This window comes from Tyto alba, unplaced genomic scaffold (assembly GCF_018691265.1).
Source record: "Tyto alba isolate M040663 unplaced genomic scaffold, T.alba_DEE_v4.0 Super-Scaffold_40, whole genome shotgun sequence".
Taxonomy (NCBI): domain Eukaryota; kingdom Metazoa; phylum Chordata; class Aves; order Strigiformes; family Tytonidae; genus Tyto; species Tyto alba.
In genome coordinates this window covers 43,924,886-43,947,789 of record NW_024881316.1, presented here as the reverse complement: position 1 = coordinate 43,947,789, position 22,904 = coordinate 43,924,886, and the positions used below count along the sequence as shown (strand labels likewise).

General features: G+C 39.3%; 2 protein-coding genes across 6 annotated transcripts in view; both read left to right on the top strand.

The window, feature by feature from the left end:
• LOC104359009 (CD2 associated protein) overlaps window positions 1-2,464 on the top strand; it is an 87,470-nt gene extending 85,006 nt beyond the window's left edge. For all 3 annotated transcript variants that reach the window (XM_042803547.1, XM_042803546.1, XM_033005036.2), the window contains one exon: window positions 158-2,464. In XM_042803547.1, the coding sequence (XP_042659481.1) occupies window positions 158-199 (42 nt within the window). In that variant the 3' untranslated portion in view covers window positions 200-2,464. The remainder of the gene's footprint in view (window positions 1-157) is intronic.
• A 2,329-nt stretch (window positions 2,465-4,793) lies between these two features.
• LOC104364373 (adhesion G protein-coupled receptor F4-like) lies at window positions 4,794-16,374 on the top strand. 3 transcript variants are annotated; one of them, XM_033005021.2, is made up of 9 exons: window positions 4,794-4,899; window positions 8,165-8,266; window positions 9,171-9,207; window positions 9,343-9,503; window positions 10,075-10,350; window positions 11,071-12,435; window positions 13,110-13,151; window positions 13,264-13,323; window positions 15,436-16,374. In XM_033005021.2, exons 2-9 carry the CDS (start codon window positions 8,189-8,191, stop codon window positions 15,439-15,441), a joined length of 2,025 nt encoding a protein of 674 aa, XP_032860912.1. In that variant the 5' UTR covers window positions 4,794-4,899; window positions 8,165-8,188; the 3' UTR covers window positions 15,442-16,374. The 3 variants fall into 3 exon arrangements, with proteins under 3 accessions (XP_032860912.1, XP_032860914.1, XP_032860913.1); XM_033005023.2 differs by lacking the exon at window positions 15,436-16,374 and adding an exon at window positions 15,348-15,413; XM_033005022.2 differs by lacking the exons at window positions 9,171-9,207; window positions 15,436-16,374 and adding an exon at window positions 15,348-15,413.
• Window positions 16,375-22,904: the final 6,530 nt, after the last annotated feature.

Here is a 22,904-nt window from a genome sequence, read left to right as displayed (position 1 = left end):
CTGTAAATAATGAGCTTCAGATGCTTCTGTGTTATGATTTTATTTACTTAAGAGTCTTTTGAAATATAAAGATTATCATTTTGGTGAAAGTTCAGAAGAATTTACATTATTGCTACTTTAATGCTGACTCTTTCTTCTCAAAATGTCTATCTTCCAGCTTGAAATAGAAAAATTGAAGAAAGCAGTGATGTCTACATGAGACAGCTATGGACTCAAATGTTTTTAGCTCACCAGGAATTCAAAGCTGAATACAAGGAGAACTGACTCTTATTTCATAATAATGGATGCTGGTGTTCTACAGTCTTAAAGAAAAAAATATAGTAAAAAGAATATAGTCTTTTATTCAGAGAGATTAAGAAAGCAAAGAAGAATAATGTTGTAATTTTTTTGCCAATATAAAAGAGGCCTTATTTCTTACTGTGCTGGAATAGCAGACCTTATTTTTTGGTTTGCTTGAGAATACTACTGAATCTGTATAGAAAGGAGAGGGAATTCTTAATAGATTTTTATTGAATACCTGTAGCTTAATTTTTAAAGAGATCTATACTATAAATAGGGTGATCTATCTTTACAACTAATCTGTAAAATAGTCTATTGGGAGGGATGGAATAACTGTAACATAATGGAAGTCACTACTTTTTTCCCCTACATGCAAAAGGGAATATATGATATTTGTATAATTTTGGCAGTCTTCCCCAGGATTATGCTATTGTGCCTGTCTGCAGTGAGAATATTAATAATATACTGTTTATAAGTTGAGTAATGAGATGGGAATTTGTTAATGCAATGAAGCAGGTTGAACTCCAATGCATTGTAGAGAGAATAATCTAATTCAAGTAGTTTAACAGGACGTTTTATCACTTGCACTATTGGATTAAAAGGGATTTAGGACTGAATCATGAAGTTATGACAAAATTAACTTTTAAAACCACAAAATGCAGGAAATACAGAAACAAAGCTAGAATTCCGTCTTAACCTGTTGTGCCTCAAATATTACTACATATAGCTGGAAAAAGTAAACCTTAAGTCACAACATCTGTGCTTCTGTGTATCTAAACTGAAGTAATCAGTCTTTCTAGTGGTTACATATAAATCTTGATCTGTTTTTACAATAGTCAGGTTTTGTTTATGTCCCCAAATAAATCCCCTTGGAACTTTGATACTCTCAAAAAGTCTCAATATTTATATATTTATGCCATAAATTTTCTCAGTATATTGTGTACCTCTAAACTTAATAACATCTTTGTATTTTAGTGTGTGATTGGAACAATTGCTTTGACAGCGTTGTGCTGGTGTCCAAGATGGTGTCTTTAACATTTTATAGAAACAGTTGAAATCTTGTGGATTGCCATTATCTTTAACCCCTGAGCTCAACACAGTACACCAGAATAATATACAAATAATATGCAAAGTAATCGGAGACAATGCTATTTATTGCTGTGTTCATTTGATTAAAGAATTTAAAAATGTACAACCAGTCAAATGCATTACATCTGTTAGTAATTATCTTCTCTTCTTTTGGTCTACTAGAACTTAATTGACAGAAACGTGCCACATAATTTGGCAAATTCACCAGTAAGAGAAGTAAATAAGTTTCTATTCATGGGAATAGTCATAAATACAGTAATTTAGTATGTTACTTGAGCAAGTGACATGAAGCGTTACTTCTTGAGAGTATACTTCTTCCATAGTTGATGCATCATAAATATAACCATCAAAAAGTCAATTGGAAGATGTTTGTCAGTTGCTGATTTAAATTGTTTATAAAATTTGATTACTATACTATACAGGTATTAGGTAATATTTGCTAGTTATATTGCTAAAAAGCTGATGACGTTAACGCTTTTAACTTTTAATTGCCTAGATGCATCACAAATGAAGACTTGAGCCAGATCTTTATATTGAAGAATAATGTGCAACAGTAATGCTCCTTGTCAGATGCTAAATTCTTACTTCGAATTCATGCCTCTAAGTCGGGTGATGAAAAGCAAGAATTGAGCCTAATAGAATAGCCAATTTTGTTATACAAGCTCTTCACTGTAACTAGAGGATGAAACAAATCTTGGAATGGCTTGCTCTACAGAAATTGTGTCTGCCTGTAAGCTTGTAGCGGATGAACAGAACAAGACAATCAGTTAAAACCACAAATGAAAGGTGTTTGTTATTTAATGGCCTTTGTTCGCTATAGCAATAAATGAACCAAGTGCAATGACTTGATTTAATAAAACCCTCCTTTAAAAGTTGCTGCTATGAGTATTTTTAGCCATAAGGAAGTTGCCCTGATATGTCTGTCTTGTCTTCAGCTAGTGCTATGTACTAGAGTGGAGGGGGAGAGGGTGATGGTTTTGAAGACATTCCACAGTACAAGTTCCTAAAAGCAGTATGCTTCACTGACTTGTTTACCGGTGCTGTAAAATGATGCATGCTATCCAAACCCAGCAAATAAAATGAGTTTAAAAACCTGTTGAAATGTCTGTTCAGTTTTGTTCATGAATGTTTCTAATGCCGTTAATTTTTTTTGCAGGAGGAGTTCGGAGTGTGGGAGCAAAGTGTATTATTATTTATATAGTCCCTCTTTGAGGCTTTCGTGTTTTAATTTATTCTGGGGTGCTCTGGTTCCTGACTGTCAGGATGGTTTAGGATCCAATCAGTTGGAAAGCTTACTGTTTTCTTTGCAAGTGTGACTGGGAATCTTCTCAGTGTCTCTTTATTACTTTTTTTTTTTCTTCTGTTAGTCCCTATTGAACTGACCTACTGTGCATTTTCAGAGCCATTTTTTAAGATGATTATTGACACTCAGTAACATGGATAAATGCATGTTTGAATCACATCTTAAATATATAGTGAAGAACTGAAGACCAAGAGTATGTCATGTTTAAAAGTGGTATGGATGAGGGAGAAGGCAAATGAAGAACAGAACAACAGAAGGTCATTTTTGAACTGCAAGGTCTTTATTCAGTCTTCATAACATTCTCTAAAAAGCTTTTGTTTGCATACAGGGTACTGTTTTCAAAAAAACATAAGTACGGGTCTACTTATTTTTCAAAAGTCTATTTAAGCAATCACGACAAACATGACATTTTTCATTAATGTTGCTTCAGGGGAATGAAGTTTCTGGTGAAAACCTGTAATGCATTGCAAGATTTGAATTTGGGTTGTGTAGCAAAGTATCTGTTGAAATTTTAAATAAATACCTTGTATTCATTGAAGTCTTAAATTAGCAGAAATCTGTTAAGTCTTTCCAAAGGAAATGGTAAAAACGGGTTTTCACAGCTACCTTATTTTTGGCTGCCAATAAAGTTCTCGGAGATGTTCCTGATTGCTGACAGTTTGCTTTCTCAGAGCAGTGTCAAAGCAGCTGGTCATATATCTTGGGTAATTGGATTTTGCAAGAGCTGAAAAGATGAACCACTCCCTTTTGGGTGCCTAGGCACATGCCTCCCCGACTGAAGAATGCAAACATCCTTGACCAGCTTGTAAAGTGTGAGACTGATACTGCTGGGTTCAGGGCACGGAGCACCTTCGTTGCTTGTTGGAAGTCATGGTTTGAATATCTTTCTAGGTCCCCGGGAGCACAGATTCACACCTCTACTGGGAGAAGCATGAGTGTGTGTCTGAGTGTTGAAGTATGCCAGCCTTTGTGTCCTTCAGAGGGCTAGTGCTTAGGCTGAGGAGATGTTTGAGAATCGGGGTGTTTGGTCTTGCCATCGTACCAAAGGTTCAGGGAGTGTATAGAAGCACAACTCCAGGTGACTGGGGAAGAAGCGTTTTAAAACAGGTATCCATACTTGGACATGATCTGGTCTTTGGCCCTTTTTTTCTGACTTAAATGTTGCTAAGGTGCCACCTTTTGAATTCATCTCTACTTGGTACTGTATCAAGTGCAAGTCATTTAACCTTTCCAGGTGGGTTGTGTTGGCTGTATCTAATTGTGCTTGGCTTAATTTCTACTTGATACCAATGTGAGACACAAGGCTGGCTATATCAAAACAGAAGAGTAAATGATGACTACCTTTAGGCTAAAACTGGTGACCTACCTTGTGGCTGAGGACTGACTGAAATTGTAGCAGAGGAAATGACACTAGGAAACCCTGTAAACTCATGACAAAAACACGTTGCAGGACTGTGGAAAAAATTGGTGACCAAAGCAGCCGTATGAGTAAAAAGAGCATTAGGAATTGCTTTTCTGTTACAATTAAACTAGTTGCCATAAATTACTAGCTATTGGAAATCCTCAGGGAAGGAGGAATGGAGATGAAGCAATATTTAAGAGAGCCAACACTGAAGGTGGCACAAGGTTCAGCAGACAACTCTCACCCCTTATGATGGGTGCAGCCCATAAAGAAAAGATCATTGCTTGCTCATTGAGCTTTTCAGCTGTGTAAGATACTGTCAGTAGCGTTATCTTTGATTTATGAAGAGTAATACATTAACTGGATGAGATTTTGATCATGGATTTTTTTTATTTTTGTCTTTAAAGTCTAGAAGATCTGTTAAATATGGAAGATCAGAAGATGCCTACACCAGGAGGAAGGGTACAAACCACGCAGGTGTGATTCATCTGTGTGGACTCCTGGCAAAGGTGGCAATCTGGCAGTTTTGTGGGTGTGTTTTGTAACTTGTTTTGTCATTTTGCAGTGCAATACCTCTATTGTAATCTGCAGGTTCTTCAGTGTTAATCCAGTCGGACAAGAAAAGAAGCAGGCTGATGCCTGAGGTTATTTCTTCATGGGAAAACTCTAAATGAGTCAGAGCAACCAAGCAGTGCTGGGTAAGACCATAAGAGTGAGACTGGGGCACGATGGCAGCAGATGAATGGTTAGACGCTCACTTGTGATATCTTGAGGATCTCTGGCTGTGTTAATTTGGCTTACAGTAGAACCCAGACTTTGAAAAACGGTGAGTACTATCATAAAACAACATTTTTCCAAAACTGCTTGAAAATTATCTGTGGTCTGTGAAATTAGTTTGTTCATACTCCAAAATGCACTGAATTGCTGATACTGTACTTATTTCCTCAGTTTTATATTCTTATGTTTCTGGAAGTAATTAGATATCTTAATGATCCTCTGATCTTTTTGCTTGTAGTTTTCTAATTGGTCTCTAAATCACAGTGTTGTCACTTTTAAGAAAATCTGCAATTTTTTTATAGATAAATTTACTGTAAAGATCACTCTCTTCAGAACTTGCTTTACTGAAATTCACATTTTCCACGTGTGATCCCATTAAAAAGACAACTAATACCATTCTGTATAATTGCGAGCTTTAATTTTTATCTTTGGATGATCGCATTGAAGACTAAAGTCTCCTGCTGCAGCCTTTTTAAATTGCTAGGTAGCAAGGGCAAGTGATTACATTATGGAGACTTATTGAGCTTTAAGCTAGCCATATAGCCATTCAAGCCCTAAAAATAATAGATTAGGTTCTGTAACAATGGAATTAATATTTTTTTTTTTTAAAAAAAAGTTAAATACAAACAGTGAGAGTTTGCAGTGTTTGGGAAAACTTATTTGTCTCGCTAATCATGGCAAGCCCAGTGTAAATTTTTATTTTGTAAGATATGTGCTTTTAATTTTTGTGCAGGATACCTTTCCCTATAAACTTAACTACAGTTTGTTTTCTGGATTAGTGGAGAGAGGAAACCTGTGACCCCAGCTGATGGAGAACCATTTGGCCAGAGACCTTGGGTCCACCAACCTGGGGGTGTAGATCCCACACTTGTTGCTGCTTGGGCTGAGCCCTCTGGTAGCTGTGACCACGCGGGGCCAAGCTGCCTTGCAATGCCTCCTCCCAGAGATTAAAATCAAGAAGGTGCTTGGCGTACAGGAAGGGAGAGGGATAGCTTTGTAGGATTTTACAAAACACTTTCATTTTAAACCAACAGAAGTTGCAGAGTAAGGGCTTTGAATTTAAGGCCATGATAAATTAACTGACGTAAGGTTTACTTTTTAAATATGTGATCAGTTTACCATTTTTACTGTTCTAAGGGGATCCTCTCTTGTAACCCCTGTCTAGCTACTCCTTAATCTTTCCCTCCTGATGAGGGCTTTGCTCCTTCTGGGGTGCTGTGACCAAATGAAATCAGCTGGAGAAGAGGGAACAGCAGCTGGTGACAATCTCCTGGGTTGAGTGGAAGATACCTGAGGGTATGAAGGTGTCCTCTTACTAGAAGTTCCCTTCCATGTGAGAGCATTCTGACAGCTCAGCTACTCATGTGCCTATGTCCTGATGAAGCAGAAATTTCTGGAAGAGAGGAGTAATGTGTTTACAGCTTCTTAAAAAGGGAGGTATTAATGGCAGTAGATAGTGTATGATTAGATATATAATCCTCTGTCTAATGTACCATAATTGAATGTTTTGGAGGGAGAATAGCTGTATATGCTTTCACATGGCCTTATGTCAGTACATTCATATTTTTTCCCTAAAGTGACAGTGACTTGCTGCTGTACTACTTGTTTTGCTCTCAGTTCCTGTTGCTCGGTAGTATTTACCTTGGCATATACTTGCAGTGGTGAGACTGGGTGGTTTCCATGATGAGTCAAACAGTGCAACTGAGTGAGATCAGTGTTTCACGGGTAACACGGGCCAGTATCTTGGTGAGCCTTAGATACCTGGAGCTGTCCCAGATTTCTACTTCACTTAAAGATAACAGCCCTAGGTGGAGTTACATCAGTGATTAAATACTAAATGAATATGAATTATTTAATGATGAAGCATGATGGGCTCAAGGATTCCCAGCTGTGAAATGGAATTAGGGCTATGAGCATACAATAAATGTTTAATGACTGCAGAAATCAGAAAAGAATTCCATACAACCCTTTGCCTCAAACCTGTAGGTGTTTCCCAGCCTCCTCCCGTTTTTTGGCAATATTGATCCAAGTCTTCTGGTTCACTTATCCGTTTTATTTCCTTAGAAAAGCTAATGGTTGCTAGCTTTAAACGCAGAAAATTGTTTTACTAATACTAGTTGAATTCAAGAAGCTGGCATGAGGTTCTCCTTTATCGCTAGCTTAGAAATTCAGTGCATCCAATCTAGCTCTTTCCTTTATGATCTTTTCATAATTAAGTAATAAAGCTGCAGATCTAAAAATACTGTAAGGTGAATGAATGTCCCAGATGAAAGGGGCAGCCAGCTGTGTGCCTGGCCCTTTGATGCTTTCAGATGGTGAGAGCTTGGCATTCCCTAGATAAGAAAGCATGTCTCTGCTCCAGCAGTGCAGGACCCCTTCTGTTTCAGCATCCTCTGTCCCGATCAGTACGTATCGGGCAAAATTGAGTGGCTCCTATCAAGGCATGGTGATTTGACAGGCCTTTTCATATGCACATCTCCTGAAATCCAGCCACCCTCCTTCTTTGCCACTTTGCATTTGTTTCATGCTTTAGCTTTTTAGCAAACCAATTTTATGCTTTTCATTTTTTTTTTTTTAGTACATGGCTTAATCTACTTATACATCCACTGATAGCAGATCAGTGTCTCAATTCTCCTGAATCCACAGCAGCTGTTGCTTTTGCCTTGAACTTGTATAGCATCTAATAATCAGATTTGATCTAACACATTATCATTTCCTTCATTCCCTTTACTGAATTATTTTTCTCCAGCAAATATGCCTGTAACAAGTTGCATCTCAGGATATTAAGCTTTTACCAAGGACCATGCAAAACTTCATAGTGGGAGCAGTGGCCTGAATCCTTCTGCAAAGTTAATAACACTTTACTTCAGTCTGGTTCTTGTTTCTCAGATTTGGATATCCAAGCACTAAGGGCCCAAGTTTCCTACCTCACATGTCAGGTCTCCTCAGGAAATGCCCGAGGAGAGTAGCAGCGTTGAATCCAGTGGAGACGAGGCTGTCTTAAATCACTTCAAAAGGGACCCACAGGCTGAACTGCTTTAATACGCTTTCCACCCTGCAGTTTAAAATGAATTATTTATGCAGTAACTTACAGTTTTGGACAGACTTCTAATTTTTTTTTTTTTTTCTAATAAAAGGTTCACAAATAATTCTAATTAAAAAAGTAAATAAATGATAAATGCCTGAAAACCACCTTGCAAGCGTGGTAAGGACAGTCTTTGGGAAGGGTTTAGCTGCTTTCTTACTAGCAACCGGACTGTGTTCAAAAGTTAAAACAGAGATGTCTAAACTTCTTTAACATATCTGTCTCCCAGGAGGAAAGCAGTAGATGCGAGGCGATGGATGTGAGGGTAGCCCACTGCCTGCTCCTTTGGGCTGTGCACTTCTTCCCAGCCATGCCGCACACAGCTCTTGGGGTAAGTTTCACTAGACCAGGTTGCTCAAAGCCCCGTCCAACCTGACCTTGAACTCTTCCACAGCACCCACAACTTCTTTAGGCAACCTGTGCCGATGTCTCACCACCCTCATAATAAAAATTTCTTCTTTATCTGATCTAAATCTACCCTCTTTTAGTTTAAAATCATTGCCGCTTGTCCTGTCACTACAGGAGGGGAAATACTTTGAAGTATTCAGTACATTCAGTGAGCCAAGCAACCTCCAGCACAACTCTTGGAGTGTTAGAAATCTGCTATTCAGCCTGTTCTACCCAGAAATAACTGAGATTTCCAGGGCATTGTGAAGCCAAGCTTTGCTTCCATACTGATAGTTTGGCTGGTTGTAGATGATAGACCATTTGACCAAGCAGTGATGGGAACTATTTTGGATTGTGCCTGGCTGTATGACACGCAGTCTCAGCAAGTGGTCCTGCCTGCAGGAGCTCGGTATGCCTGCCTTGGGGTCACTTCCCAATCAGGAGAGGAGCAAAGCAGCTACTGGTATTTGTACAACTGTAGCTTTATCTTATGGCTTATAGAGATTGCATGTTCTCACCAACGTGAGAAATACTGGAGAGCTTAAGCCTTAATAGAGGCTTTTTGACTGAGGATTAACTGCTTGAGTCATGTGTTATCCTGTCCACTAGCTCAGTATGTCACTTCAGTAGAAGGGTACAACTGAAGGCTTAATGTATGGAAACAAACTGTTATTAGGGAGTTCTCACTTCTCACTTGGTCTGTTACAAGCAAGGGGCTTTGAGCTCTGAATTCTGGACCTCAGAAGGACTATTTTGCCCTTGAAATCACCTTTCTGGTTTGTGCTGAGGAGTCATCTTTTATTTACTTACTTTAACATCCAACCTACATGCCACTTCTTATTTTTCAGGTTCTCATTAAGGAATCAAAGGCTGGTAATCAGCAAGGTACAGTGAATAGATATGTGTCTTTATTAATTCTTTGTGAGATGTTATCAGTTATCAATACTTTACATCCCTGATACCTCATGGACCATGGTATGTGATCTTACACCTTATAACAATATCTGCTTGATTTTTCAGGTGGCTGTACAAATCTTAATCCCTGCAAAGATAACGGAGCTATTTGTATTCAGCCTTGTTCTCCCTCCTTCCATGGGGAGACAAGCTTTGTCTGTGAAGACAGAAAGTGGCAAATGTTCACAGACGCCTGTGCAAGCCTGGATGTTCAGTCCCTTTTTCAGGTGAGGTAACTGTTACTCACCTACTTTGGCCTATGCTCATAATTTCTTGCAAAGACAGCCCCTCCCTCCATACACCTTCAGTTTTCAGCAAATGGAAGAAGTTCGGATCCTAAAACACAGATTACTTAGATAACAGGCTTTGACTTCATCTTAATTTAAGTCATGGGAAATAAATTTGAAAAACTCATGTGTGGAAACATAATTCACAAATTAAGTTGCCTTGTTCACTTGGCTAGTGTTCCTCATGTGAATCTAGACCAAGACAATGATACACTAGGATGAACCTGAGAAAAGAGCAACGCCAGTATCTAATAATCAGATGGTTCATATAAATTGTCCCCAACTACAAAATAAAGAACTTTATTCAAGTCATTTCAATAATAAGACACTTCATTTAGTTATTGTCCCATCCTTCATGTGTGTTGTATAAGCAAGACATTCTTCTCAGGTGAACTCTGGTCATGCGTTTCAGGCCATCCATCACATTCATTGCACACCCCAGCACTGTACCTCTTGCCTGGTTGTAGCTAAAGCTTCATTTGCATTCTCAAACTTTTTTTCCTCCCTCTAGAGGATTTCTGAACGTGAACTCCTTCCAAGCTCTGAAGGACATGTTAGTGTTGCTGGGGAACATCTTCCTTTTGTAGGGGGAGGAAAGCCTGGAGATGGAGCAAAATATTTTGGTGCTGATGACCATGGGAATAGTAACTGCCAAGCTGATTTTTCATGCATCATCCCAGATATCCTGTCTTCACCAGCCATTCCAGGAAACATTGCTGATATAGTGGAATTGCTAAAGAAGATTTCCCTGCTGTTATCAGAGAATGTCAATAGAGAAAAAATGCAGGTATTTACTTTTATCCTCAAGAGGTGTTTCTGAGCTTGCCAGCACATCCATAGAGTGTTTTGACCTTATGGCCTCTATCCAATGAAGTGGTGGCTGCAAGTCACATGGAGATCATCTGGAAAAGCTTTCCGAAGAGGCCCATGTTTTGTGGTCAGAGAAATTGACCCATTAATGTATGGTGAAAGTACTCTGTGAAATTCACTTTCTTTAAAAGCAAAAGTTTTCAGGAACTGCTTCTGTAGACATGGGAGAGCAGTACAAGGAAAAATTTGTTTTTAAAGTATGACACCATAGGGAAGGCAGCCTTGGAGATGCTGACCCACAGCTGTGTTATCATGTGTTGCACAATGGAAACTGAAATCTTTCCCTGATGAGGCGAGGGAACAACTATAGGGAGGATAATGTAAAGCAGGCCTGCAGAGCAGGTCAACATCTGGAATAGGACTTAGGTGTCCTGATTTTTGCTTATTACTTGCTTCTCTGATAACCTTTTGAACTATGATATGAAGAGTTTAGGACAATTCTGGTAATGACCATGCCAATGAGATGTTTGGGTTTGACTGGGATGGATCATGGGATCCTGCTTATTATCAAGAAAGAATATTCCCTTTATAGATATCACTCTTGAATTAAATGAGCCCATCTGGAAGCTCTGCAAGTGGAATAATAGTTGGTTTCTTTTAGCATAAAAAGTAACTTATCTTTTTTTGTTTGTTTCAGAGCTACAGCAGGATAGCAAACCATATTCTAAACAGCTCTACCATTTCCAACTGGGCTTTTGTAAAGGACAGAAATGCTGGTTCGGTGTTACTAGACTCTGTGAATTTATTTGCTGGGAAACTTCTTCTAAGGAATGGATCAGAAAGTATACAGGAGCACTTCATCTCTACAAAAGGCTACAGCATACATAAAAATACTTCAAGAAAGAGCTTTGATTTTTCTATGGATTTCAATAATACAGGCAGGATCACTGGGCGCGTAGTCATTCCAGAAGAAGAGCTTTTGAAGTTACCCAAGACTTCCAAAGCCATCAGCATTGCATTTCCAACACTTGGAGCCATTATAGAAACCAACCAGTTGGACCCTGTTTTTGTGAATGGAATGGTGTTATCGGTGTCTCTGCCAGAAGAGCTCCAGCATATTTTGCTCACTTTCGAAAAGGTCAATAAACTGAAGAACATCAAGGCTCAGTGTGTTGGGTGGCACTCTACTGAAAGAAGATGGGATAACAGGGCATGCAAAATGAAGTTGGAGGATATCAGCAGAGTTGTTTGCATCTGCAGGCATCACCGTCGGACATTCAAATCCTTCTCCATTTTGATGTCCCCTACCATGCTGCGAAATGCAGTGCTGGATTACATTACACGTGTAGGGTTAGGCCTTTCCATTTTCAGCTTGGCTCTCTGTCTTATCATCGAGACTGTTGTCTGGCATCATGTTACAAAAACTGAAATAACCTACATGCGCCACTTCTGTTTGGTCAATATTGCTACATCGCTTCTCATTGCTGATGTTTTGTTCATCTTAGCAGCTATTGTGCACCATACAGCCCTAAACTACCAGTTGTGTGTAGCAGCCACTTTTTTCCTTCACTTTTTCTATCTTGCCTTGTTTTTTTGGATGTTCACCCTGGGCCTCTTGATTCTCTATGGATTATTATTAATTTTTTTTAAGATATCAAGATCTGTATTCATAGCTACAGCATTCTCTATTGGATATGGATGTCCCTTGGTCATATCTATCCTCACTGTTGCTATTACTGAACCAAAAAATGGGTATTTAAGGAGTGGAGCCTGCTGGCTCAATTGGTATGAGACAAAAGCCCTTTTGGCCTTTGTTGTACCTGCTCTTAGCATCATTGTTGTAAATGTGGTGGTGGTGGTGGTGGTTGTGGTGAAGACCGGGAGATCTTCTGTTGGAGAAGGCTGCAAGTCACAAGATTTAAGCAACATGATCCGAATTAGCAAAAATGTGGCCCTTCTGACACCTCTTCTGGGTCTCACCTGGGGGTTTGGATTAGCCACAATTGTCGACAGTCGCTCTCTGGCATTCCATGTTACTTTTGCGCTACTGAACGCCTTCCAGGTAAACTCTCTGAGACTGGGAATAGTGTTCACTCAGACTTTGACCCTGGAAAAAGGTGGTAGATCAAAGAGGGGCTGGCAGCATGCGTTGTGCATGAAAAACAGGATCTAAGCTTTCCTTTCAACTCAACTATTTTATATATAGTACATGCTCTAGGCATCCTGCCTTGACATAGTAAATGCAGATGGGTGATGAGACAGATTAGTTGGTGTAAAGTGTGATGAAAAATTAAGATGATGAATTTGTTAAACATAAAATACACTGGTTAATGTCAAGTAATTGCAAAGATGTCTTATCAATTAACAAATATGCAGAAAATTCTCTCTTGCCTTTGAAGATGGTTTTCTTTAACTCATCAGTATAAACATCCAGTGTTACCTGACATACTGTTGTATACTCAGTCTGCCTCTTGACTAATACTGCTACTGAGTGGGTTGAGAAGATCCTGGTATGTGACCCATCAGTCCAGTTCATAGTGAGAATTAGAATGGGTTATATATCCATTCTTGACATTCCCAGAGAGCCCATGTGACCTGGGTGGATAAACTCATTTTGCACACTACTATTATCTGAGTCATAGGTGATGAGATCTATTAAGGAAATGACATCTAAAAGCATTTAAGAAACATCATGTGGTTATGCTAGTTTTGTTAACTGGTTTTGCAATTTTTTAGGGATTCTTCATCCTGTTGTTTGGGACACTCCTGGACAGAAAGGTACTTGGATCACTTCAGCAATTATTCTGGATTATATGAACATTTTCTACACTCCAAGAAACTGCTCTCTTTAATATATATATATTTTTTTTTTTTTTTTTTAAATCTACAGACAAGAGAAGCCTTAAGGATGAGCTGCCTTTCATCAAAGCGGAAGTGTAGTCTAGCAAAGGTAAAGATTTTTAAATTCAGCCTTAATGGCTGAATTTGCCAATTTACTTATCTTATTTGTACGTGGAAAGAATGGAACCATCCACTAAATCTTACCTATCTTAACATTTTTCTAAAGCTAGTGCTTGCTGAAGGAAATACCTGTATCTTGAAAGTATGTTGATGATATTAAACTTCTAGCTATTAGCGACAATCCATATATTTTTATGACCACTGCATAACCTACTGCTGTTGTTTATAAAATTAAAAATAGTATTTTAATTTTATCTCTTCACCTGTAAATATCAAAGCCCTTTAGATAGAGAATGCCAATGACTTCTTTCCCATCTATAAAATAGATTTTAAGATTACTAAGTAAGGAACAAAGGGACAGAATGAGGAGTCCAAAATCCCAATGTAATGACCTGTTTACTGTCTTCACAAAAATATGGATCTATATGACAGCAGGGCTGCTCTAGGATTTCAGAGGATTGTTCTGCTTCCAGCTGAATATCAGCTCAGGATGGAAACCAGTCTGAGCCCAGCCAGTATGTTTGGTGCTAATCAATGTTATGTACTCACAAGAGCTTATTTGTTTTTTATTTTATTTTTTTTTAAATATCAAGACAGTTCATTAAAAGGAAATGCTTAAACCTTAAGGAAACAACTGTGTTTCAGCAGCTTCCTAGGGAAATGTTAGTGGAATGGATACGTTGACATAGAGTTAGTGTTTCCTACCTCTGCTGGAAAAATTTTATCTGATGTTTCTTAGATTTCTTTTGATACCAAGGCTTTAATGGTTTCATGTATTTATAAAAGGGAATCCCCTTTAGCTGTCTCACAAGGATCATCTGCAGTGTTCCTGCTATCTGCCAAAAGAAGCTGTGTCAGTTCAGTTTGGACTTTGGAAAAATAAAGTTATTTCCTTGCTTTTCTCCCATCTATAAATCAGTCCTGATTCTAGAATTGAAAGTTGAAGACTGTCTTTCAGTGACAGTGTGTCCAAGTGAACTTGTGTTATCAGTTAAGAACAGAGGGTTTAAGGAAACTATACCTCCCTTCTGCTACCAGCATTGCCTGGTGTGCTTTGGGTCATCTGGTTCAAGAGAGGCTGCATGTTTATGCAACTTATGATTCCTCTTCTCTGCATCCTTCCTCTCCGATTTAGTCTTCAGTTGCATCCAGCACTGCTGTTATGTGCTAAGTTTAAATGCAGTGCAGAAGATCCTGTCTTTAAAATAAACAACCAACCCCCCCCCCCAAAAAAAAAGTAACAAAACAAACCCCAGAACCCAATAACAAACAAAAAGACTGACCCATAGACTTCTGCTAAAATTAATGGTTTCCTACCTAACAGAGGAAAAAGAGAAAAGTAGAGAGGAGTGGCTTGACACTGCTCTACATTTAATCAGCTGAGATTATAATTCCTGCTTTTACAGATCCAGGATCCAAATAACAGTGAAGATGTTTCACATCTTATCAGGCTTTAGGTCAGGATTGAAAATTTGAACGTTAAAATTCTCTCAAGGCACCACCAATATAACATTCTGGAAACAACAGGTGGAAATTTCAATAATGCCATGACTCAGTAACACTTGCTAAAAGTATTAAGTGATCTCAATAGGCAAAACTTGATGTGGAAACCATGACTGCATGTGCCTAAGAACTTGGGTTGATGTTGTCACTCACCTGGGTGGAAGAGACCATATGTAGGTGTTTACCATTTCATAACAGAGAGGGGGAAAATGTTAGTCATCTACTTTTGTAAACTTAGATGTAAATATGGAATTAGACTCATGAGAGCTGGAAAAGTTTGTCACACCTGAAATGATTGTTAAAAAAAACCAGCAAACTCACAATTGAAAAATCTTGTTTCAGAGAGCTTCAGAATGGGACGGTATACCTGAGGGTTTAATGATAAATATGTAAAACATCAAGCAGGTTTATGAAGACTCTTGCTTCAGGTCTCCTCATTTGTTCAGACTCATAAGAGCCTTTCTTCTGGGTCAGATTTTGAGATTAATATTTTGTGGCTCTTCTTCCCAGGACTCTTGAGGCACCTCCTGTTTGAAAGGGAACCTCCACCTCCATGGATGATATATCTAATCTGACCTGCTGATTTCTTTTCTCCTAGTCCTAAAAGTGGACAGTTGCCTTCGGTGGATCTGACCAGTGAGAGGAAAAGGAGCACTTCTTACACAGAAATCCTGGTTTGAGATGAGCCAAAGTGGCTGACCAGCTCGAAGTGTGGACAGCACCAACTTGGAGCGTGACCATGGAAGCATCATGAAAACCAGAAGAGAAAAAACCCTGAACCTGCTGTCAGGAACAGGAAACTATCAGTGTTGCTGCAACTCTTGGAGGAGACACTGATATGTGAAGGTTGTTTCTTACATTCAAAAACTGCTGTGAGGAGAGTTTGTCCTTGTTTGCCATTTCAGTGCTTCATTTTTTTTTTTTTTTTTTTTCATATCAGTGCAATATGGAGCTGTACAGCATGTGGAGCTGTTCTAAAATTATTTAATTTTTAGAGTGATGTACAAATGTTGAGCGTTATCTAGCTGGTTTTTGGCTGCCTTTGATCAAAAGTGATTCTATTAGGTGGCACTGTATTTGTATTCATCATTTCCATTTGTCCTCCCTGACTGATGGACAATGTAATGCTATTTCTGCCTTACAGTTGTTCTTTCCATCTCAGTACTTATATGTCAGAGGAATTGTACAAAGCCCTGTTTTGATCTGTCAGGACAGAGTTTTCATTCTTTTTCCAGTCCTGCAAGACGATGACAGAGATAAACAGGAAAGAGCACTTTACAAATAATTAGTTTTCATTTTGAGATGTAGAAAGCAAGCTTTGAATGTGCTTCAGAGTTGAATCAAGTGGATGGAGATCTCCCGTCTCCCGTGCAATGTGCTAACCAAGGCAACGGTTTGTCCATGTGAGATTGTGTATCTGATTTCATAAGAAAATCTGTCCTTGATCTGAGAAACCCTTTCTAATGAAAGCTTTGATAGGCATGATGTTGTCTCTTGTCAGGACAAATCCATGCTTTCAAATGGAAATAAAGTTGAAACTTTGTCACTGTTTCTAATAAGTGGTCCTTATCCTTCTCTACCAAAAAAAAGTAGATAAATGCCCTCTAATATTAGCTGATATTACTCAAGTTGGAAATCACTCGTCGTCTTGTGGCTCCGCATACATTTGAAATATAGAAGATCTAATTTAAAAATTACTGTTTAATGTCATCAACACTCCTTTACTGAAGAGGGAGAAAAATGCCCTAGCAAATTAACTGAGGGTTGTGAGTCATGTAATGTGCATACTGTAGAAAAACCCACAGCCAGATGTCTTGGGGGGGAGACGCTGGGACTCTGGAGGACAGAGCTCTGCCCTGGGCCATGAGACAGTTCTCACCAGGACTCTGTTGCTTCCTTGTGTCTTCCTCTCTTATTTTCTCTCCTCATAGACTGTAGTCTAGTTACAAGAGACTATCCTTACTCCTTTCATACTGTAGTACATTTGCACATTGGAGAGCTTTGTTCAAGTTGAGATAAAATTTGGCTTAAGTGCTGCTATAAAATAATTTTTCAAAGACCATTACCCCAAAGTCTACTTAGTGTCAAGCAGCAGCTTGTGTGCTTTAGCTTCTTTCTTTTCTTGAAGTGCTTGGAGGTTTTTTTCCTTTCCTTCCCTTTTCCCCCCTTAAGTTACATGTATCTTGGAGTTGTCTCTGTTAAACCTTTTTCAGCATCAATAGCATCTCCTCCAAGTTCCTGCATGGCCTTTTTCAATGTATCTGAGCTATGTGCCTCTCCATGTTTGAGGGTTTTGTTTCATTGTGGTGGTATTGTATACCTGATTTATGAATCAGGTACCGTATTTTAAAGAATAGTTCAAAGACTGGCATGGGATTTGTAGTGTCAGGTGAAGATGTTGGTCAGTGTTCAGCGTGTGTTCTTTGCAGCCATCAATCCTTGTACAGGTACCTCTGTCACCTCAGAAGGGGACCATGTTGTGCAGTTTGCAGCATGGAGAAAACAACTTCTTTGCACCTGAATTTGCTGCAATATATTATAAAAATCCTCTGTTTAGCACCATGCTTTAGGACCACATTTAATTCAGCTGCTATTTTTTGTTTGTTTGAGTTACTGTTAACAGTGAAATTGTATTAATGAAATTGTAGGATTTTTTGATAGCTCCTGAAAATTTAAGAAAACTTGACTCAACCTAGAACCTTACCCTTCTGTCATATATGCATACATGTTCATGTTAAACCCCAGTCAGTTACAACTGTGGATTTATAGACAGTCTCAGATGAGGTTTCCTGTATTATACACACCCCCTCCAAAATCCTGGAAAAGTCAGCAGGGATCTTGCCCAGGCAATAGCACCGTGAAAGTAATCTTTTTTTTATCTGCAGTTTGAGAAAAGTATCTAAGCTGTTTATCAAAGAGTGTTTGACATACAGTGTTTGTTTTCAGAAGCTGACACATCAGAGTGCTTTACCCTGTGTTTTGTGATCATTTAGGTATTTAGAAATGACTGGGGGCTTACAGAGAACCAGTTAATGGTACAGGGTGAGGATGAGCACTGAAGTTTTGTTTTTAATACCCCAAAATTAAACTGGCCATGAGCATTTAATGAATAAATGTTTTTGAGAGCTGAAAACTATAGCCGTCCTCTACGGGTTGTGAACTAGTATTTGTTTAAATGATGTTGGCTGATGGCCCAGTACTAATTGCAGCTGGGGGAGGGGGAAAGAAAATCCCTAGAGTTGAAATTCTGTCAGTTTCCCAAATTATCAATATAACATCTTAATAATGTCAGTGTTGAATGGGTCGGATAGACCCCTTACTGTGCAGGAGCTTACTTTGGAGCTGTTCCATCCTGCCTGCCAAAGTGGTCAGACTTGAAAACCCCAAGTGCTGCTCTTTACAAGGTGTCAGAATTAATGGAACAACCCATTTTTTTCTGTAGACTTACAGCATTTGTTACATGACCAAGCATAGAGAGATGTCAGTGTTCTTTGGCCAGGCAGGTAAAATTGAATTCTCTTGTGTCAAGTTTGACACCAAAACAGGTTCTTGGGCAGAACATTAATTTACCTCAAATACCTCAAGTTTTACATTGCCTTTCCAGAGCCAGGCAATTTTCCCCCCGTTTTTCTATCTAGCACAGGCATCTCCTTCACAGTTGGTGAATGAAAAGAGAGGAAGATGCCAAACCAGTAGAGCCTTGGCAGTCTGTTAACAAGACTGTTGTGCTGCCCTGTAAAATCTGCTTGTGGTAGATGCTCGCCTGCACCGTGAGGCTTGGCACTGCTCGCTCCAGGCATGCCTCCAGCCTGCTGTCCACAGCTCCAAGAACCAGTGGGTACTCAACCTGAGGTCCTTCACAAAGGCATTGCATGGCTCTGGGTCTGGCGTGCTGGTTTGCCTCTGTGAGAAGTGTCGTGGTGCCTTATGGTGTGTCTGCTTGGCTTTAGGTGTTAACGGTACGTGTTGCTAGACAAGCAGGGTTTGTAAGGTAACGTCCTCCCTGAGGTTAAATCGCATTTCATGGTATGAAGGGAAAGCACAGTTTTGGACATGCAGCAGTTTCTCACCTCTGCCCCCACAGTGAAGATGCACCTAAGATCTGTGGTGGATGTGTTCCCAGGACAGAGACCTTCGGGGGCACTGCCTCTTTCTCTGTCTCTGATTTCAGTGTTGGGTTTTTTTTCAAACCTTTCTCAACAGGCAAAGCTTTTGATTCTCAGAAGGGTCAACAACAAGCATTTTACTTTCCTTGTCTGGCTAAAAGTGGATTTACTTGTTATTTTGAACATTTTTTTCTTACTTTCCCATGGACTGGAGTTCCCTCTCTCAACTTCTTCTCTACTGCAAAATTTTTCTCTATTTTTCTGTCTTGGCTTTTCTCCTTTTCCCTTTCCCAGTGTCTATCTCTTTTGCTTCCAGTGCCCATCTCCAATTTTTTTTTTGAAGGCTAAGACATGGACCTGATGTGGTCTTCTGGCTCGTGCCATAGGGCAGCCAGTAGATGCTGAGCATTCCTTAAGATGTCTTTGTTTTTTCCTTTTGGTTGTTTTTGTTTAAGCTAATAGTACTATGTAAATGTATTTTAAATGTGTCTGTTTGGGTTAAAATAATCAAAACAACAGTATTCCCCCTGCCTGATCTCCGGGCCGGATGTCCTCTTTGTGTCCTGTAGGCAGAGTGATGCAAGCAGTGTTGCTGATTACTTAGTTTACAATTTCAAACATAGTCTGCACTATAAAATAGATGTTTTGTTTTGTTTTGTTTTCATTCTCCCAAGGGGGATATAATCAATACTGAATGCCCTTGGAGTTGTATGTAACTTTAATTTTTCTGCTATCTCTTGACATAATCACATCTATGCATGGTTTTGCTCTGAACACTGTAGTTGAAGTTTTTCTTTAATGACTTCCATCTGGATGTAACAAAGAGAAACCTTTCTAATGGTGTAAAGTTTGTAAGCTTGTTTACATGCGATCTACATTTCAGGTCAAATCTGGTTGGACGTGGTGCTCCCTCAGGCCCTTCAGGTTCCCACTGTATCTGAAACCCAGCTCAACTTTAGTAACACCTTGAGGCTAGTCAAGCTTTGAGAAAAGCTGCATGCCTGTTCTGATTTTACAAAAATAGTTCATCTGTCACTAGTTATTGCAGCCATGTGTTAAGGTCGTTCTTTTTCACAACTGGAAAAAGTCATCTTAGTCAATTAATTTACTTAACTGCAGTCAGTAAATGGAATTGCACTTTTATTTGCTCAGTGGTGCTAAACTTGAAAATCCCAGTGTTCTCTTGCTTGCTTAAGCATCAGTGTTTAATTACAGCTTTTCAAACCACACGAAAGATGTACATGAACGCTTTGGGTACTTTTGTTTCAGGTCGAGACCAGTAATAAATCATCTGTTTGGGTGATTTGAAGAGTAAGGACTGAACAATGGATTGATTAGAAAGATCATTCTGACCCTTGGGGACTACAAGTCAAGTTTTACAATTTACTACTTATTCATGCTACAGCATCTCTGGTCAGGGAACAGGCAGACTATTACGACTACTGGGCCATTGGAAGATCAAGCTATGAATTTGTTCAGCTTCAAATACCCTTCCTTAAGAAGGACAAGTTAATAGTAGAACAAAGTATTTTGAGAAGCAGTCAGTTTTCCTTTCTCTGATGTTGCTAAATCAGGCTTTCTGTAAACAGTGATTACTAGGATCTGTACAATAGTGTGAAAGCAATTCTTCAGCCTGTGAAAGTCCCTTCTGGCCTTAACATTTGCTAACTATCCCAGGCCTTTATTTCCATTGCAGTATTGTTATCAATAGCCAAATATGAATTTCTAGTATTATAGGTGGCCATCCCCAAACAGAGCTCTCTCCTTTGGCTGGCGCTTTGATGGCAATTATAAGGAAAAGGAAGGTGGGGTAATTACATCAGTATAATTGCATTAATGCCAACCTTTCTAATAAACCCTGCTATTCATTAGTAGTATCTTTGGCCTCCATCTCTGTTCTTGGAGTGTTTTTCTTCCAGAAATGTTCTATTCATGTCATTAGTTAATACTGACTTTTTGTGGTACAAGAGAGCAGAACTGGCCTTGGGGTACCACTTGCCTGTTTAAATAATGTCAGATCCATCACACTTCTGTGTGTGTCTCTAAGTGATTGCTGTTTCCATGGTGAAGGGTTCATTTTTTCTGGGTAATGACACTTACTCATGCAATCTTTTTTACTGTCGAGGTGTAGTTGAAAATCTCTCACGTTGCTGGGATGGTTGGCTTGGGAGCTCTGCGACAGCCTGGATTTCTTGCTTATCTTCTACGTTATTACAAAATGTTATCTTAATCTCTGCTCGCTGCAGAGGGCCCAAGGTATTCATCTAGGCAGCTGGAGAGGTGCAGCAGAAATCCTCTTTATCTCCTGTACTGCAAGCATAGGTGCTGCTGGGCATAGCAAGAGTAGGGCAGTAGAATAGAGGATTTTGACCTTTTTATCAATAAGCTGTAAAACTACTAGAATATAATGTGAGTCAGGATCTGTCAAAAGATCTATTGGAGACAGGAATTGAAGGCTGACTTTTGAAGTGTGCTGATTAGTAGTAAATTTCCTACTGACTTTAAAACAGACTGCCAAGCCTTAAGTGTCTTGAAAATGTCTGCTTTTGGGAAAGGTTCACTGATACTTTTTTTTTTTAAGCCTTTATTTTTTTAGGCCGGAAGAAACTGTTGAGATTAACCAGAGCCTTCTCCTCTCATATGTGATCAAACCACTTTTCAACCTTCTTTTGGGCAAGCTAGATGGATTGACCTGTCTTTTTCCTTTCAGAAGAGGAGTTGTAGTATTGAATTTGTATTGATTTCCATTTTTGCTAGCAGACAGAAGAATTAATTTAGTACTCAAATGCATCCTTCAGGTTACAAGCTGTGTTAAATTAATAGGAATTTGGGCCTTCTTCCTGTAATGAATGTACGTGAAAACCTGCACAAAAAAAGGAGAGCCACAACAAAGTTTTTGGTTACTGAGACTTAAGCTGCAAATACAGAAATTAAATTAATAAAAATTAGTGATTGACATCTGAAACAGATAAGACAACTCAATAGCAATGTTGGCAAAGAAAAAAGTTACAAATCTCTAGGTTTTTTGACTAGCTCATGGGAGGCTTCGTGCTTCAGCAGCTAGCTCTTGAAACCCCATCTGGGACCTGCTGTGATAGCCAGACTGTAGCTGAACACTGGGTTTTGGCCGTCAGGCTGCATCATGAGAATATGTGCTGTTGTGCAGCTCCCTGTTGGGTTGTGCAGCCTCTCGTTGTGTCATGTGGCTCCTCTTGGGTCGGTCAGCTCTAACCTGCACCAGCCCCATGTCATGGTGAGGCTCACAGAGGTTGCAGTGGTGCAAAGGAGTGGGAGCATGCTGTGGGGCAGAGGTGGGAAGGCCGTTAGCTGGAACTACCATGGAGACGTTTGCATGGGGGAGCTTTGTCCCAAGGCATGTTTGGGGCTAGGGGTGTGATGATGGGAGATAGCAGATGCACGAAACTGAAAGCAAAAGGTAATGCAGAAGGTGCTGATATGTCCAAAGATTGCTCTCCCAGGTAATCTGGAGCTCTGCAGTTGTTTAGAAGCAGCAGAAGGCAGCCTCTGCTAAGGAGGGTTTAAGAGGAATAAGCATGAAAAATGATGCTCCTGATGAATATGACTCCTTTTTTTTCTAAAGGCATGCTTCCCTTTTTGCTGGTCACAGTTCTCAATTATTTGAATTATAGAGCTGTATAATAGGTTGCATGTGTTCCTGATCACTTGAGCTACTACAATGTTCTTAAATAAATGTGGTTTATGGAAATGGTACTTAGAGCCAGAGGGTAGAAAGGAGATGGACTGAGTGAGAAACACTGTCATTGCTTCCAGCTTTTCTATGAATACTTTGCAGAGATTCTATTAATAGTTTGCAGAAAAATGAAAAAATGTGAAAGAAAGCTGTGTAAGTCAAATGAGCATGACTTTCAGCTGAAATATGCCTAAAATATAATTGTTCTGATGATGGAACAGTCCTCTGTCTCCAGAGATCAGCTGAACT